Source organism: Rhopilema esculentum, chromosome 6 (genome assembly GCF_057945365.1).
Source record: "Rhopilema esculentum isolate cy_ngs chromosome 6, ASM5794536v1, whole genome shotgun sequence".
Classification (NCBI taxonomy): domain Eukaryota; kingdom Metazoa; phylum Cnidaria; class Scyphozoa; order Rhizostomeae; family Rhizostomatidae; genus Rhopilema; species Rhopilema esculentum.
Genome location: NC_142820.1, coordinates 7,506,112 through 7,523,178, shown reverse-complemented (window position 1 = coordinate 7,523,178; position 17,067 = coordinate 7,506,112). Strand labels below are relative to the sequence as shown.

Here is a 17,067-nt window from a genome sequence, read left to right as displayed (position 1 = left end):
TGTTTAAATCTTTTCCAGAAATTCTGTTGTCATGTGAAATGAAACTAAATCTTGGAACATAAGCAAAAACATGGCTATAATAAAATAAGAATTACAAATTGTCCGGCTTTTTAAGAAGAAAATGCTCTCTCAAAGCAAAAATTGCTACTCAGCTTTTGTAATTGCAGTAATTCAATAAAATTGTAGCGTTTACGCTGATGTAATAAACTTTATTTGAAACTTTAAGTTTGATCTTGTAATTTTTTTAATAAATTTCTCTCTTATGCAAACGTGAAATAAAAAAGTTGAATTTGTTTGCACATCTCTAAAAAAATTGTGTGACTTGGCCATTACTAGGCCATGCAACCCTCCTGCATATTTTGCTGTTATAAACAGGAAAATCGTAAGAATTCTATGTTTTCATGGTTATGCTTCAAAAGTGGAAGCCTTCTTTTAACTTTTAATTCTATTTTGGGGATACGTAGGCCTAGATAATTTGGAGAAAGACCGCCCAAATCTGAAAATATTTCCGTTGCAAAATCGAGTTCGTTCTAAAGCCTTGGCCAAACTTTTGTTAATTTTTTGTCGCCGAAACATGGTGGCCAAACTGAGCAACATTGTCGTGCAGCATCTTTCGATGATGTTGTCAAAACAGCGTGCCAAATATGATCTGATATGTGGTTTTCCGTGCCATATTTGATTTGAGCAAAAATTTGGATAATATGGTAGATAGAAAGCAAGCTGCAGCTACTGGAAGCTGTTTTGACATCACAACACCTTTGTTGCTTAGCATTCTATGGTCGAGCACGCTGGTAGCATTTGGCTGATTTGTTTTTTCAAAGAGCTTGCATTTGGACTTGTTTCAGACGAGACTTTTTATTCTTCCTGAACTATTCTTCCACTCCATGGTTTTCTTCCCATTCGGTACAATCAACTTGAAAGCTTAAATTTTGACAGGCCATTTTATTTGAATCAAGTATAGCATACTGTTTTGCAATACTACATCAAAGGTGAATTGTTGCCCAACAATGTGGCCAAACTGGGCAACATAGAGCTGAGCAACAAATGTTGCCGAAAAATGTTTGAGCATGTTCAAACATTCGAGCAACAAATTTCTTGATGAATTTGTCGGCCAACACGGTGGCCAAACTGGACAACATTTGAGCAACATTAGAAATTTGTGAATGTTGCCCGACAATGTTGCCCAGTTTGGCCAAGGCTTAAGGTGCATAAAGGAGAAAAAATGGCAAAAGAGAGGCGAGTCGCTATAAGGACCTTAGGTTGCGAAGAGGATTTCAATTTTCGAAAAATTATTGAGCAAGTTAGATGCAGCCACACAACCGCTTTGAGAATTTAGAAATGTTTTCTCAAAAGTGTTTCAATAGCAAAAAACGGGCAGTGGACGGGTAAAAATTTGATGTTAGAGGGTAATGAATTTTTCTGTAGGCTCAAAATCTTTAAAAAATTAAGAATATGGAGGCTTAAAAAAATTAGGTATTCTTATAAAAGACAGTGTGTAAGCTAGAAAATGATATCTTTATCATAGTGGCCAGGCTTCCGGTAGCAGCCTTCCGGTATGAGTGCACCTTAGACAGGTTTTTAACCCTAAAGAATCTTTGTTAGGCTGTCCCTTTTACCGGGTGCCCTCACTTTTATAATTCTTGCTTCATCCTTGACCAACACGCACCGAAATCTTTTACTGTTGCTTTCATTTATTACAATATAACATTGCATACGAACTAAACAGAAACATAATTTAACGGCAATCGTTTGCAGTAATAAGAAATGTCGAAACCAAATTTAATGTTACGAATTTATTTATTTCGTAACAAAGTAAAGTTTCCATGGTAACATACATTCAAGCTCTGACCAAAAACGAGGCTTGACATGATCGAGGCTTCAGTGGGCAGTTTGTTTTCACGACTTTGGTTTAGGCCTATTCATAATTTAGTAGGTTCAGGGCAACCATTCAGCGTAGCTATGGGAATTTGCACTGGTATGGTTGTCGATGTTGATAATGAACATGGCTGATAAAAAAGGGGAGGTCAAGTGGATCGGTAAAAACAGAGATCAAGAATGGAAGGACATTCAAGTAGATCCGAAGTACTCAAAAGTCGGAGAAAGAATTCGGCATATAACACCCACCGCTTTCCAATGCTCAATGTTTTGCGGTGGGAAACAATGCAAGTATGACAACCCAACAAAATGGAAAGATGAAGAAATGGCAATAAGGGGCTTGTATTCATCATGGTAATGCGCTACTTCGTTTTATTTAGAGTAAAATGGTTCTGCAAAGTTTGGGTATGCGCCGGGGAATACTTTGCACTCTGCCCGCTGACATTTTTGTTGTGATTATGAGAAAACTAGGTATCAAAATTGATATATTTGTGCCTCCTCTAGCTTGAATAAGACTGCTTCGTAAACCGCGAAGGTAAAAATCAAGAAAAGGTTAATTGGCATAAATATTACTCAACTCATACTCATACACAGTTTACATAAGGATAGGGCTTAGGTATGGAATTGCAGAGAGCTATAGATTTTCCTAATTCTGGGTCCATGGTTCTTCTAAGTAATAAAAGATGCACAACATAACCAGCTGTCCTTAAAAGCAACAATAGCAAGTCTCAATTGTGATTATATTTGGATAGAAAAAGACAGCAGCTATTCTGGATGCATCTATAAATAAGCATGTGTACAAAGCATGTACTTGATTTAGCATCATAACTGATTATTTTCCTATCTTCTGCTTTATTTCAATAAAGTATGGATTTAGGACCTTGGATGCAAAAAAATTAATGACTGCATTTAGAAATGAGTAGTTCACATGACCAATAGGTATATTGTTTTCCTGCCATTAAACTGGCTTTTGTAAAACATTTTCTGAAATTTTTCCATATTGTCTAGTTTTTTGGGCTTAGGTACAAGTTGGTAGATTTTTAGCTTGAAATTACGTTTTTTGTTTTTAAGCCAAAAGGCTATAGCTTAGTCTATTCTCAGGCTGCAAATGATTTTTGCTGTGCAAGGATAGTGTGTAGCTCCCAACAAATTTCCAAAAATAAATTGAGAAGTGTTCAGAGGGAATTTTATGTTAGCAAAATAATATCAATTTTTGATACAATGAGATTTGGATCAGAAAATGTTTAGAAAATTTCTGGACAGTTTGTATACTGCTGTAAGACTGAATTACTTAAAACTCTCATTAGGGATGTACCGGATATCCGGCAGACCGAATAATCCGGCGCCGGATCGCTGATTTTTTGAAAATCCGGTTCCGGCCGGATTTGTTTCAGAAATCCGGCCAGTTGCCGGATTTTCCAGAACTTTGATCAAAACTAAGAAAATTTGGAAAACCAAGTCAGACTCCCTTCATACAGTGATTAAAAAATGGATTTTCCAGAACTAAACAATATCGACGATAAAACAAGCGCCTTGAAAACAGATTTGAAATGAAAGTGCTCGTCATCACGAAACAGGAAGACTGGATGATATAATTCACAAATTTGATCGGCTTTTTAGGCCAAATTTTTCATTTTTGGTTTTTAGACTTAGATTGCCTGGAAAAATTGTTTTTTGCTTACTACTTAAATTTGACCTTGTTGGCCTTTTCAGCAGACGTCTAAAATTAATAAGTAATTACTAGATTCATAGAATAATTAGTAGTTAACTACAAAGTGTTAACCAAATTTCAAATTTTATCACCTAACCTAAATATTATCTTGATATTAGCAAAGGGTTTTGGAAAAAAGTAAGATTCTTATCAAAGTTAAGAGATTATCTAACAGGCACAAGCGTAGAAATATAACCAGTGCCTGCTCGATGGATTCTTAAGAGAGTTTTTGATTTGGCCTTTTTATGAGCATTTTGGCTTAAATTGCTCACCAGTCTAGCCTTCGTTTGTAAATTCAATCTGGCAACCCTGTCTCTTTGATCTTCTCGCTATACATTTTTTCGCAAAGTGGCTCAAAACTTTTTATTACTGAAAATTCTATAAATGGTCAGATTATCCGGTAGAATCCGGCCGGATATTCCACGGAGAAATCCGGTAAATCCGGTTCCGGCCGGATTCTGAAAATCCTGATCCGGTACACCCCTAACTCTCATATAGAGTGAATTATATTAATTTTGCAGGGTTAGAGCTGTGGTTTTTTTAAAAAACTTAGAAAATATAGAACCATTTTACCAAAATATCACCTTCTGTTTGTGATGCTTTGATCTAAAATCAATTATGTCAAATCATACTTTTTGAAGAGGGAAAAGGCACCTTAAATGCTTTTTGGCCAGAAAATTAGCTAGCCAGTAAGTTAGTTGATTGGTCACTTAGTAAGTTAGTTGTCTTCATAGCTAGTTGGCCAGTTATTTGACTTCTATCTAGGCACTTGTAGACAGTCTTTGGTAAAAGAAGCTTACTTGTTCTCATAAATATTCTATTTCATGGGCAACCCTCAGAAACTATATTTTGTATGAGAAGACCTTCCGAGGTATAATCCATCTATTCAATGTTGGATTGTAGATCTACCATGATCGAATTTCCTTTTAGGATTACTGGTAGAATTCTGGCAATGGCAAGGCCATCAACTTATGCAATCAATGAATTTGATGTCCTAAAGCAGTTCAAATCGTATGTATCTCATCATTGCATGAAATCAATGAATTGAAGGAATCAAGTGATAATGCCTTTTAGATAGTATTCGGATTGATTGCAAAGAATAATGACAGGTTTAACTAGGCTGTACAATGTCAAGATTTTTTCATGAAAACATAATAGGCTAAACAGTAACCTTATGCCAATTTATCTAGAAATGTTTGTGGGATTGTTCAACAGTATCAATAAAAGGAAAATATATTTGCATCACTAATTTACACATGGTAACCATTCTTAAGACCAAAATTCTAAAACATGTTTTATTCCTTATGACTACAATAATTCAAATTGATTACCTAGGTACCATGTCATTATTATTTTAAATAAACTATGCCTTAGCCAAAATCTTGTATAGCTGTTGATTTTTGCCAAATTGCGAAAATGTCTTATAGCAGGTCTAGAATTTGTGTTTTGGTGGTTCCTAAGCAGATTACTTGCAGCCGAGGTGGTATGGAAAACAACAAGCAGCTGTGGTTTTCAAAACCTGTGAAGATATAGCGCAACCAAGAATATATCACTTTAAAATTATCTCATCAAAGCATCCCTGTGGTTACATTGTCTAGCTTAAAAGAGTTCCTGTTTAGAAAAACCTTTTAAATTGAGGTGGAACTGTAAATTTATTTAAATAGAGAAGTGCATTGATTTTCTGTATTAGCTCCCCAGTCTGTGATAGTTCAAGACGAATTTTGCTTACCCTACCATATTTATCCCTATCCCCCATGAAGAAAAAATGCTTGCCGGGCTTGTAACACATGTGTCTGAGGTCTCTACCCTTCCATTTCGTTCGTTGAAACATGTAATACGTCTTTTTTAAATAGTTTTTATCGATTTCAGAAACAATATTTCAGCGATCATCAACCTACAACATCCTGGAGAGCATGCAAGTTGCGGCTTTGGGCTGGAGCCAGGTGGTTTCTCCTATGTTCCACAGGAGTTCATGGATGAAGATGGTATAATGAAGTTAATGAAATTTGAATCATATAAGAACAAAATAATTTGATATCTTGTTTCATTATTGCACCAGTGTGAATATTATTTCTATGAAAACACACCTGAGCCTGTACTAAAAATGTTTGGAAAGCGACAGTCTTAGCGTAATCTCTCTCTTAAATCTGCATGCTTAACGTCATAATTGAAATTGATAAACAAAAATTAACCATATTCCAAGTGCCAACTAACTGATGAAAACAATGCCTTGACTCCATTTTCAGTTTACCTTTACCAATAGCCATTTTTTTAAGTATTTACAATGTCTTAAATTGCAGATAACTTTGCGTGGCTTGTTTCTTTTTAAATCATCCCAGTCTAGATATGCTATATTGATCGTTTTATAATATTTCCGGCTTTTTGGTAAATCACGACTCTTTTCACAATGCAGTGATAGTATAAGCAGAAACTTATGTTTGAATCAATTGAGACATTTGCTTTAATTTCTTTTTCAGTGTTTTTCTACAACTTTTGTTGGTAAGTAACTTATTCTTTAATCCTTCTAAACCTGTTACTGTCTAGTCGAGATACACACTTACAAAGCCTTTCTTCAACACTTTTTACATTTAATTGCATGTGTAACATAACTTCCACTCTTCGTAATTTTAACGCCAGCAATGCCCAGTGATATGTCACCTTCTTGAAAATGGAGTTGAACAGATATTTGTTACTGCTTACGAGACACAAATTTGAACAGCTTTATTCAATAATGATCCAGCGTAATTTTTTTAAACAACCCAGTTTCGTTTGAAATCCATGCACTACTGTAGCAGTCTCGACTAACCTTCTCTAGCTCCACCGTGCCACAGTATGACAACAGGCATCACCAAACTTGACCAATAACTGATGCTGCTTTACTTTTTTTCCCGATACAAATATGACGTTTTATATGCAGTTTTTGGCAGTAACGTTTCGTGTTTTAACAATGGACATTTTAATTTTATAGCATTTTGTTTGGGAGCGCATTTAGTGTTAAGGGTTGAACTTATCATTAAGTAAATTTTGCTCATATCCTTCAAAACAATGGCTATCATCATCATCATAGCTTCTCAGCCTTCCCGATCTTCAGCCGTGCTTGTCAGATTATAACTTCCTCCAGTATAGTTTCTAGGATTGCCAATCCAGTTTCCCTGTGGTCCCCCTTACTCTCCTTTCTTTCGTTCCTCTTTCTATCACTCCTCTAGCTTTCCCGCCTCCCCAATAATGACCAAAGTACTTAAACTTCCTCTCCTTCACTACCTTCGCCACTCCTTCTGGCTCATATCCGCAAATTTCACAGATCTTATCTTTTGTTCACTCTTTTGTCTTTTTTTCTTTCCATGATACTCCCAACATTCTTCTGAATGTCTTCATCTCAAATGCTCGAAGCCTTTGCTCGTCCTGTTTATACTCATCTCCAAACATGAATTGTTCAAAATACTTTTTAAATATCTGTAATCGTAAACTGATTATATGATAGACGCTCCTGTGTTGACTGGGCGTGGAAAAGGCTGTTGTTTTATCTGTGATAGAGGATTTCAGAAACTGTGGTGCATTGAAACAGGGTATTCCTAAGCCTGGTGCAGTTTTAAGCGTTTTGATTGGCCAGTTCTCGACACTGTTAGTAAGCGATCAGTCGATATTGTACAGGATGCCTACCATTGAGATCAATGGGTTTGACACAAAACCCACGAAAGAAATTACGCAGGGTCAATGATCTAGCAATTTACCAGTGTTAAAATCCTAAACCCCTCTAGCTGCATTGCTACACCGCTGTGGAGGAATCTCAGCCAGAAACCATATGTCTTGGCACCTGTTACGCTGAAGAAAATTGCTCACTCCTCATTCTGAGAAAAACCACACAACTGCAAAAATGGTTTTAGTCGTCAAGCTTTTCTCATCCTTAGATAATTAGCATTTTCTGTTGCTCTGAGTCCTGAATTTTTTATCAGCATCAACCACAATCGATGACAACACAGTTTGCCGTCTATGAGCCCTCTCGATACTCAAGGCCTTGGTTTTGGAAATTACCACTTTATATTATAGAATTTTCTTTATCGAAATATATTTTTGATATCCCCGAAGTTAGGCTCTTCTAATCAATATGAGTACTTTTCTGTTACATTGAAACATTGGTCAATAAAGAAAAAAAGATACTTATCAATATGATATAAAGCCTAATACAGTATGTTTAAATGTCATGAAACGGTAAATTACTTTTTGCTAATGAGCAAGGAGACTGTCGTGTGTTCAAAATAGGTTTAATTATATGAACAAAGAAAGAAGTGGCGGTTTGTCTGAAAACTTGGTATGCTAGCACAAATGAAGTAAAAATGCCACTTCATCGAGCTTCTTAAAAACAAGATAATAACAAGATCTTTCACAGAGCTAATCTGAATCTCAAATAAAGAATTGACCATATGTTTTGAAGTCTAGTATGCTAGCACAAATATATTGCCACTTCATTCACTCAAAGCTATAATAAATCTTCGGTACTCTATATATCCGGAAAGAAGAACTTCCCGTGCTTGTTAGAAGCATTAACCTTGAAGCCAAGTAATGGTTGAAAAAGAGAGATAGGTGGTAGGCAAAACAGACTCAGCCTTTCGGTTATGAATGGTTTTTGAATTGGTGTCGAATAGAAGTTTAAATCAAGACAAGATAAAGGAATGCTACTCTTCTGTCTGTTACCGCCCTTCTTTCATTACTTTTCGTTGCAACTTGTTCCCCTCCTTCAACAATCGTTCTAAAATGACTTTTCTCCAGTTTTGCTGGTTTGTTAGCAAAGTTTGAAATATATTTCCATTGGTGTACAGGGATGACTATGGTGTGCGCGCTTTGCAGTCGATAGTTGACATGGTGAAAGTAATGGACTTTGCTCTTGCAGATGGAAAAGTAAGTGCCTTACGCACTCTGTGATCTTTTGAGAAAGTTTTGCAAATGAAGCAAGGATGAAATCTTGTTTTTCAGCTTTTCAAATTGCTATTTTCGCTCATTAAATGAAATCTATGTTGAATTATACGAAAGCTAAAAGCATAAATATTTAATAAACAATATTTTTGGATATGAATTGCTTGCACATAGTTAGGAATTTTAGGTTGTTAATTATATATTTGATTTTCTGAAAAAAACATTTCTCATTTTGCTTTAGCTTTGTAATGTGTTTTTTTGTCAATGTTGCGTAATAGGTTTTTCATTAATTTGTGCCAAATTGTATTCTCTAGACACTTCTTTTCCTCTAGGTTGCCATTCACTGTCATGCTGGACTAGGCCGCACCGGTGTGCTCATCGCTTGCTATTTTGTTTATTCTCAGAGAATGAAAGCCGACTCGGTAATTTTACAATTGCTTCAATCATGGACAAAATATAATGAGTCAATCCAACAAACGGTGACTTCCCCTTTCCCCCTTACTTCAATGTTGAATGAGAGCCAGATGATCATCATGTTCTTTTCTTGCTGCCTCACATTGATCTCAACATTGATATGGGGGAGGGGGAGGCATTGGCGGACACCTGGGGGGCGCCCCAATACTTTGGAAGACAATATTATTTTGTTCTAAAACAATGGACAAATGTGACGTCATCTTAACAAAACTGTAGGCTTGTCACCACCCCTTCCCAGTATTTGGCCAAGTGTGCGCCACCGTGGGAAGGTGATAGACGAATATCTGTTGGTCTAATCATTTTTGTCCAAGATTGTAGTCTCATTTTTATAAATCTTGAACCTAGGTTATAACTGATAAGATGGTCAGAAAAATTACTTAGCTACATGGCAGTAAGCCAAAACGTCCGATTATTAAAGATTATTTTTTCTCGATTTATTTGATCTGTAGCATGTTCACGATTTTCAACATTTTCTCTCAGTAATAGCCGTTATCCATCAACATTATGTATTTTCAAAATGGGGAGTTTTTCTCGCTTGTCTTAGAATGTGACTGTTATTTTTGCAAATAAAGAAAGTTGCAGTTTACTGATCTGTCATAAAGTGCTCGATGCCGTAAAGGGAGAGCTGTACACCCTTATTTGTATAAATATGTAATATGTTAGAATACGTTGAAATTACCCAATTTCCCCAAATAATTGATTTGAAGCTAGAATACTGCTCACTTCTAACGGTCTTTCTTCTTCGTGCATATATTTTCCCAATTTCCTTTCCCTTACTTTTTTGCAGGCCATAAATACTGTTCGGGCGAAAAGGTAATTAAGTTCAGTGAGCGTTTCTTTAAACAAAATTTTAGTAATATTCAATTCTTCGTTTCTTGTCATTATTTATCATAAATTATTTCTATTAAAGGAGATACCTTTTATATATTGTTGATCATAATATTCTACATCAAAAGAATACATCTTTTTTCAAGCAGACAAGAGGCTAGGGACTTGAAAATCCTTTACAAAGGGTACTTGACTGAATTCCAGCATTTCAGGCTGCGTACCACTAGTATGTCTTCATCATTGAGTAAAATTCAGGACAAAGAGTTTAAGGACCTTTATTCAGAGCTTTAATACCTTTACGCACGTTGATTTATCGCAACATTTTCTTTTTTTCTAGGCCCAAAGCCATACAGACACGAGGACAAATTGCCTGTGTCAGGGATTTCGAGACATATTTAAAGCCAATGTGGATAATATTTGCTAACTCGTAGGTTCATCTTCTTCTTGAATCTGTATTTCCACCTCCTCCTGGCCTAGATGGAGTCCACTCAAGCATCAAACGGCAAAATAATTATTTTATTTCATTAACAGCCCCCCCCCCTCCGATATTCAGTGCCCACACGACTTATTTCACACGCTATTTGATTTTATTTTCTATTGAAAATACGTAACGATAGCATTGCTACCCAAATACAATGTTTTCTTTAAATCAAACAAGGCTTTGTTTTGTTCAATAAATTTGTTTGTTTTGTCTAGCCCGTGACTCAAAAGTTGTTTTAGGTTTTTCTTGGAGCAGAAATGTTTTAGGTTGTTCTTGTTATGAAAACAAGAGCTATTTACTTTGGCTGTTTGTCTTCTGGCTTTACGGCCGTATTTTAATCATTTCATTGCTGATTTTTGCAATGAAACATTTATAATAAGTTAATATTCTTTTTCTTTCAAGGTCTACAAAACATAAACCGTTTTCTCTTATGCAATTTCTAAAGCGACAAGCTCATATTCTCCATGGAGAGGAAGAGAGAGATCTTAGATATGTTCCAAAAGTGAGTATGCGTTTTCCGGTGAGAATAGGATCTTAATGGGAGTGCCCCCGGTGAGGAGTGCCCCCGGTGAGAATAGGATCTTAAAGGTTCAAAGCTAAATGTTTAAAATTTACTTCGAATGGCAGTATTTTTTGACAGTAGCCTCAAAACGGCAGTATAAGGACCAAAAATATGCCATATGTCATCCATTCCTTTGTCCTTCTTTGAAAAGTTCTTTCGCCATTGACACTGCGGTTGCTTTGGGAAAGATAAATGAAGTATCCTCTAAAAAGAGGCATCTGATTAAAGTACCCCAATTGGTAGTGTTATTATCTAAATAGGGCCATTTGGTAGCCATTTAGTAAGACCCTCAAACTGACTGAACCCGCCTTTCAGGCCTTAATTGGAGTGCCCCTCCATCCTACATGTTTTGCGTTGCGTTTGTATAACATATCCTTGAACAATCAAATGATGTTGTATCACCTTGACAAGTCGAACTTTCAGTTTTTTGTTTTTATTCTTTAAAAATAGTTTCCACTTCCTTGGAAAAGACTACACTATCGCTAATTTATCTTTTGTTGCCTTTATTGATTTCAAATTGTTACTACCAAGTACTTTTCCTGATTTTTCCAGGTCGTGTTCGTGATATGCCAACGCCTTCTTGAACTCGCAGGAATCGATTTTCAGTTAAGGAGCGTAACTGTATTAAGGAGACGTGCTTTTACATCGCTAAGTCTTTCCGATGAATCAAGTGACTTGCTGTCATCAGAAGGAGATGCATCGTCAGGAAAGCTCGACGCTTCGTCTAAGGAACATAAGAATAAATCTGACAGTGATTTTGACGTAGGACATATTTTTGACAAGAAAAACATTGATGATGACGTAACAGATGGTTTATTTCCTGGGGAATTAAAAGACAATGTCTACTATGATTCTTTTGGAGATGGTCCGGAAGAACTTTGTGGGATGGACGAACTAGAACCAGAGCAAGCAATTCATCACTCAGTTTCCGAATCTGTATTGCTAGGCTCGAATAAAGCAGCTAGATTTAACATTGATACGCACAGGGGTAGTTCGAGAAATAGAGGGGAATCTTTAAAATTATTTAATAACGAGGAAGTCTACGTCAGTTGCGAGAATGCTAGAGCTTCTGATAGTGACGAAACTATATCAATAAAGATAGATAAAGAATCATCTGTAATCAGCGGCAAGTCCGAGAATCCCAGAGATTCATCTGTTTTTATGTCACATGAGACAATCAATGGACAAGAAGTAGAGGCTGAAGTAAAAAGGAGAGGGTCCCAACCAGCAACACAGGATCAATCCAATTCATCTGAAGCTGTAACTGAAGAAAAGGGTTTTAAAGCCCAAACTTCTATTGAGTTGGATAGCAGCGTTTTAACAAATGTGGCTGCGAGCCTGGTGCCAAAAGTTAATTTAGGCAGAATTATGTCAAAGCTTGAAAAGTATAAGGTACGTCCAGCTTTATGTTTTACTGGTGACTTGAAGTTATTTCTATTATTTTGTTAGAAATCTTTAAAGCTTTATCATTCAGTAGGAGATTAATCAAAATCGTTTTAGAGAGGCTATCTTCATTGAAAGTCGTTGTTTTTATACAAAACTGTTACAGCTGCGGCTGGCTTTTCTAAATTTACCAGTATATCTTTTGATATTAATTTTATTTTAAAGGAAAGATTAAGCGATAGATTTCCAGTGTCATTTTTTCATGGTGATCATGAAATACACAAATTCTCAGAGGGGTATCAAGCATTAACGTTTTTGTTCACCCCTTTTTAGAACGACCTGAATGAATCGGAGTGCACGTGGGATCAGTTATCAAAAGAAGAGAATCCTTTTCTTTTATCCTGCTTGCTGTGGCACTGGTTTGAGCATTTAGAGGTAAACGGATTTTATTTGCTCGGGTGTACATAGGCAGGAATTTCAAATTGTTAAAGAAGGATTTGGCTGTATTTAGTTATCATGATCGGGCGTTTTAAGTTGCAAATGGGATAAAAGTGCTCTTGACATTCCAAGCCAGGGTTTTTTTGGGGGGGGGGGGTGGTTGTGTCTCTGTCGATGTCTATCAATGTTTGTGATGTAGTAAGGCCAAATTGAAAACGTTTCTAAACAAAATAAAGAATGTACACTGAAAAAGAATGCTATTGAGAGAAAGTAACTAAAAATGAAGGAGGATTATTAGCTACAAAGTAGTAGAGAGATTGGAAAAAGAGATAAGCAACTGTTGATTTAAGAAAACGTTTAATCTAAGTATTACCTTGTTGGAATCCAGCTGGCTGCTTTTTGCATTACTTTAAGGAAGCGAAGCATTTGTTGCTAAAGCAGAATTACTGCATTGCAAACAATGTGATCATTTATTAATCGGGATCTTTTGCTAGCTTTTTAATTTATATTAAGACTCGGACTTTATAAACCTTGCTTGTTTGTTTGCTAATGTATTAAAGTATAGTATTAACTTGTTTTATATACTACATGTCAAATATTTTCATGATTTTTGAACTTTATTTGAAAATATAAGTTCGTTAATTAAACAAGTCAGACCGGTACAGATACGCAAGGTCTTGAAAATAATATCAAAATATATATATTGGTTTATAATATGTAACATGTTATATAATGTATAGTATATATAAGATTTCACAAAATTTCTAGCAGCTTTCATAGAGTTACGTTTCTTTGCAGCCTCCTGTAATAGTTGACAAAGATTTAGAAATAATCGCACAATGTGAAGACGATTCCTTGAAGGGCTTCGAGTCACTAGACAGGGTGAGTTGTACTTTGTTTTTGCCTGTTACCAATTTTTTGCTAACAATGCAAAACTTACAAATATGTATGAAGTGACTCACCTTTTGCTGCGTCACCTAGTAAGTAAGAAACCTCAAATTTAATGTATTACTTAAAAGCAACAATGTGGCTTGTTGAGGGGATATTGGATCAATCTTCCAAATCTATAATTTTTAGTGAAAAGATTGAATCTAAGATTAGCATAAAATTGAACGTTTGCCTGTAATCCTGAGATCCAATCGCTTTCTTTACAACCTTTGAATAAAGATATTTGTATATACTTAAAAGAAGTAGAGACTATGCACATTGAAAACTTTAAAGAGACAATGCAATGATAAATGCATTGACAATGGAAGCTTGAACATATGGCTATGGAGCTCTGGCCTAAAGCAAAACAGGTCTCTTGTTTATAGACGGGAAAGCAAAAAAGTCCACTCAAAAGTCCTATTTTCTAAAATATGGCGAATTTGGAAAAAGTGTAATTGACAGTCCACAAGAAGGCAGTTAGATAAAAAGCTTCTAGTAATTGTACAGGAGGGTAATTAGGATAAAGATTTTATTTGTGACGTATTGAAAAGCTGCGGTTTATATTGATCAGCTGTAATGTGCTCGGAAAACACAATCAACAAAATTGTGTTTTAGAGCTTTCCAAAACACAAATCCGTTACCTTCTTTGCACTTTAGAAGAAACAAGTGCTTATCCAAGAGTTTTTTTTCAAGGATAAACGGAAGACACTACAAGTTGTGATGTTGACATTCTTAAAGGTATGGTTATTTCTCTCACTTCTATTTTTCTTTTGAATTTTCGAGGAAGCCTTTTTAAACTGTTACGTCATTGTGCGAAAATTAATAGCAAATTCATCAATCCCCCATTCCTTAATGTTATTCCAGCTGGGATCTCTTAGCATATAATACTGCCCATAATGTTGCTTGCTGTATACTTTAAAAACTTCTGGTGCCAGTTGCATATGCATATGTCAACGGCTTTTTTCAAAGCATGGAATTTTCAAGTGTCACAACATCGAAATAGGGAAAAGTCGCATTACAAAAAACCTTTATGCTGACATGCACTCAGTGCACTCTCCCGGTATATGATACGTGCTCTTGTTAAAAAGGAAGGTATTATTGTTTCAAAGCATTCCAACATGCTCTCGTAATCTAATATTCTGACAATCAAATATTACGATATATTATATTTTTCAGCTAGTGTGAGTTACAAATTGTATTGATTAGCTTTTTTGCTATTTATTTGTTGAATAATGACAAATTGAAGCTTGAAACTTGCTATGCTTGGTTTTGTTTCTCGAACCTTGGGTATAGCAGGAAACTTATTTATGGGAGTAACTGATAGAGTCATGGATTAAATTAGAGGCTCCATCGTTGTTGCTCTATGGGTAGGTCTTCTAGTACTTTGATTTAGTATTACATTTTGGTATAGTTTTGTCACATTTTTGTTGAAAAAGCATTTCAATGTTTTCAAGGCATCAAGCAATTTCATTGACATCTCTTTGAATACACCCTATTTCTCTATTGAGCAACTATCTCGAAATTTCTTTTTCGGAATAATACTTTCTGGTACTTTGGAAAGTGCAAATTATTTTATTTTGCAGTTGGCAAGCTGTTCCGATGAACTCAAGGACAAAGCATTGCAAAAAATATCTACGGTGTTCACCAGAATGACTACAATGCCAAAGAAATCTCGATCAGAGAGAGCTGCTTTAATCAGAGATACAAGCGGTGATAATTTGCAGACTAATGCTGGTAGTTTTGATTTTTTCAGTTTTTTAGACAGACTTTGTACCACAAAAGTTTTTGATGTCTAACATTGTTTACTTTGATGTGTGATATACTGTTCCTTGTAGAAACAAAATGTACGACTAAACTCTCAGAGAGGCATTTTATTGAATAGGTAGGAGATATAATGATTAACCCATCGTTTAAAGTAAAAATATCCATGACTAACAGAGGTATTTTCAATGAATTATAATCCACGACTTACAGAGGTATTTTGAATAAACTGGTTCCTTTTAAACACCTTCAATACAATTGGGTTAGGAGCACTTTTGCTGGGGCTTTATCTTTTATCCGCAAGGAGACTACAGCGCGGTGTTTAACATTTTACAAAAGCTCTGTTTTCTGGGTTGTGGTTAACTGTGATTCTAAGAACCTATATTGAGACTAGCTCAAAGAACGTCAGTCTATTCTATTCCCAATTTGGTTCTGGAGGATTGCAAAGACGAATTGAAAGGATTAATCTAGCTCTTTAGTTTGTAGAAAGTTGCAAAAAATCCCAACCAAATAATTATTTAAAAGCAGCGAAGCTATTGCTTTTTTTCCCCAGGCTTTGCCTTATTTTTTCGTCATTTTTGATAGAAAAATCACTGGATGAAACATCTAGCATTTTGGTCGGCTTCCCGATAAAAAATATGCCAATCCCAGTCGCTGAAATAGTTATAAAGAAATAGTAACTGGTAGAATTACTGTCTTGAAGGTAGGAAATTTACATTGATGTGAGAGGCATAAGGCTCTCAGTTGAAATCTGGAAAAACAGAATATTTATTAAAGTTTTATGCACCGTAATTTAAAAATTTCAAATCAATCTTGTCACCTGTTCTTTGCATTTTGCACAAATATTGAGATTTTTTGGAGAACGTTTGAAAATTGTTTAAAGTTACTTGACTTGTAGCTGTGTTACCTGCGTGCGTCAAATAGAGAACCACTTTAGCTTGTATTTTTAAAGATCGTGTGGATTTAATGTATATATGAATAAAATGAGCTGAAGTTATCCAAGTAAGAGTGTCAAATATTTTATTTTGCTTCTGTTTTAAGCGTCTTTGGTTAAGAGATTTTATTGTGTTTAAGATTTGTTTCATGGTTTAATGTAAATTTCTGTACAAAAGATACTTCGCAATGAATAGTCTCTGCTTTGTTTTGCTTCTTTCCTTTTTTTAATGACAATTCTGACATTTTGGATTTTTTTCTTTATAAGCATATATTTGACTAGTTTCTTTCGAAAACACAATAATGCGGAACTTGAAATGTCTTAAGTTTTAAGGGCGTTCACCAACATGAATTTACTAATTGCTACATTTGATAAAGTCTTTAGCCACGATTCTTTCAATAACAGACCTTTTTCTAGTATAAAAAGCTCCTATCTTGACCCTCCTCGTTTGTCAGTTGTCCTTAGAATTGCCAACCCTCCATTTTGTTTGTAACCCCTGTTTGTCGTACACTCGAGAGAACAATTTAAGACTTTTTAAGGTATAATTTTTTTAGAGCATTGATTGTGCCATTAATTTGGTGCCATTGAAACTAAGAACACTTCAAAGACGGAACCAAGGTTTGGCACTCAAAATTCATAAATATTAAAATCCAAGTTTTGAAAATCAGCCTTGAAGTCTTAGTCATATACCAAGGTTTCTAACCATGCAAAATGCAAAAGGAATATTCGAACTTTGAAAATTCTATACAAAGATATATAAGACAAAGGAATGACACTAAAAA

At 35.4% G+C, this 17,067-nt stretch overlaps 1 protein-coding gene across 1 annotated transcript; it reads left to right on the top strand.

Annotated features, from left to right (window-relative positions):
* Positions 1–1,037: 1,037 nt before the first annotated feature.
* On the top strand, positions 1,038–15,422 carry LOC135686341 (protein tyrosine phosphatase domain-containing protein 1). Its single transcript, XM_065202548.2, has 14 exons — positions 1,038–2,229; positions 4,517–4,597; positions 5,456–5,571; positions 6,064–6,085; positions 8,404–8,482; positions 8,830–8,919; positions 9,759–9,784; positions 10,137–10,226; positions 10,683–10,782; positions 11,395–12,234; positions 12,559–12,660; positions 13,462–13,545; positions 14,284–14,328; positions 15,174–15,422. The coding sequence occupies exons 1-14, from the start codon at positions 1,988–1,990 to the stop codon at positions 15,384–15,386; spliced, it is 2,130 nt and encodes a 709-aa protein (XP_065058620.2). The 5' UTR covers positions 1,038–1,987; the 3' UTR covers positions 15,387–15,422.
* The last annotated feature ends 1,645 nt before the right edge of the window (positions 15,423–17,067 follow it).

What these genes read in the sequence shown, in the direction of transcription:
- LOC135686341 (XM_065202548.2), top strand. Translation starts at nt 1,988, where the DNA reads ATGTTGATAATGAACATGGCTGATAAAAAAGGGGAGGTCAAGTGGATC. An exon ending in AGGGGCTTGTATTCATCATG is followed by an intron (nt 2,230 to 4,516) that starts GTAATGCGCTAC and finishes ATTTCCTTTTAG; the next exon opens with GATTACTGGTAGAATTCTGG. An exon ending in AATACTGTTCGGGCGAAAAG is followed by an intron (nt 9,785 to 10,136) that starts GTAATTAAGTTC and finishes CTTTTTTTCTAG; the next exon opens with GCCCAAAGCCATACAGACAC.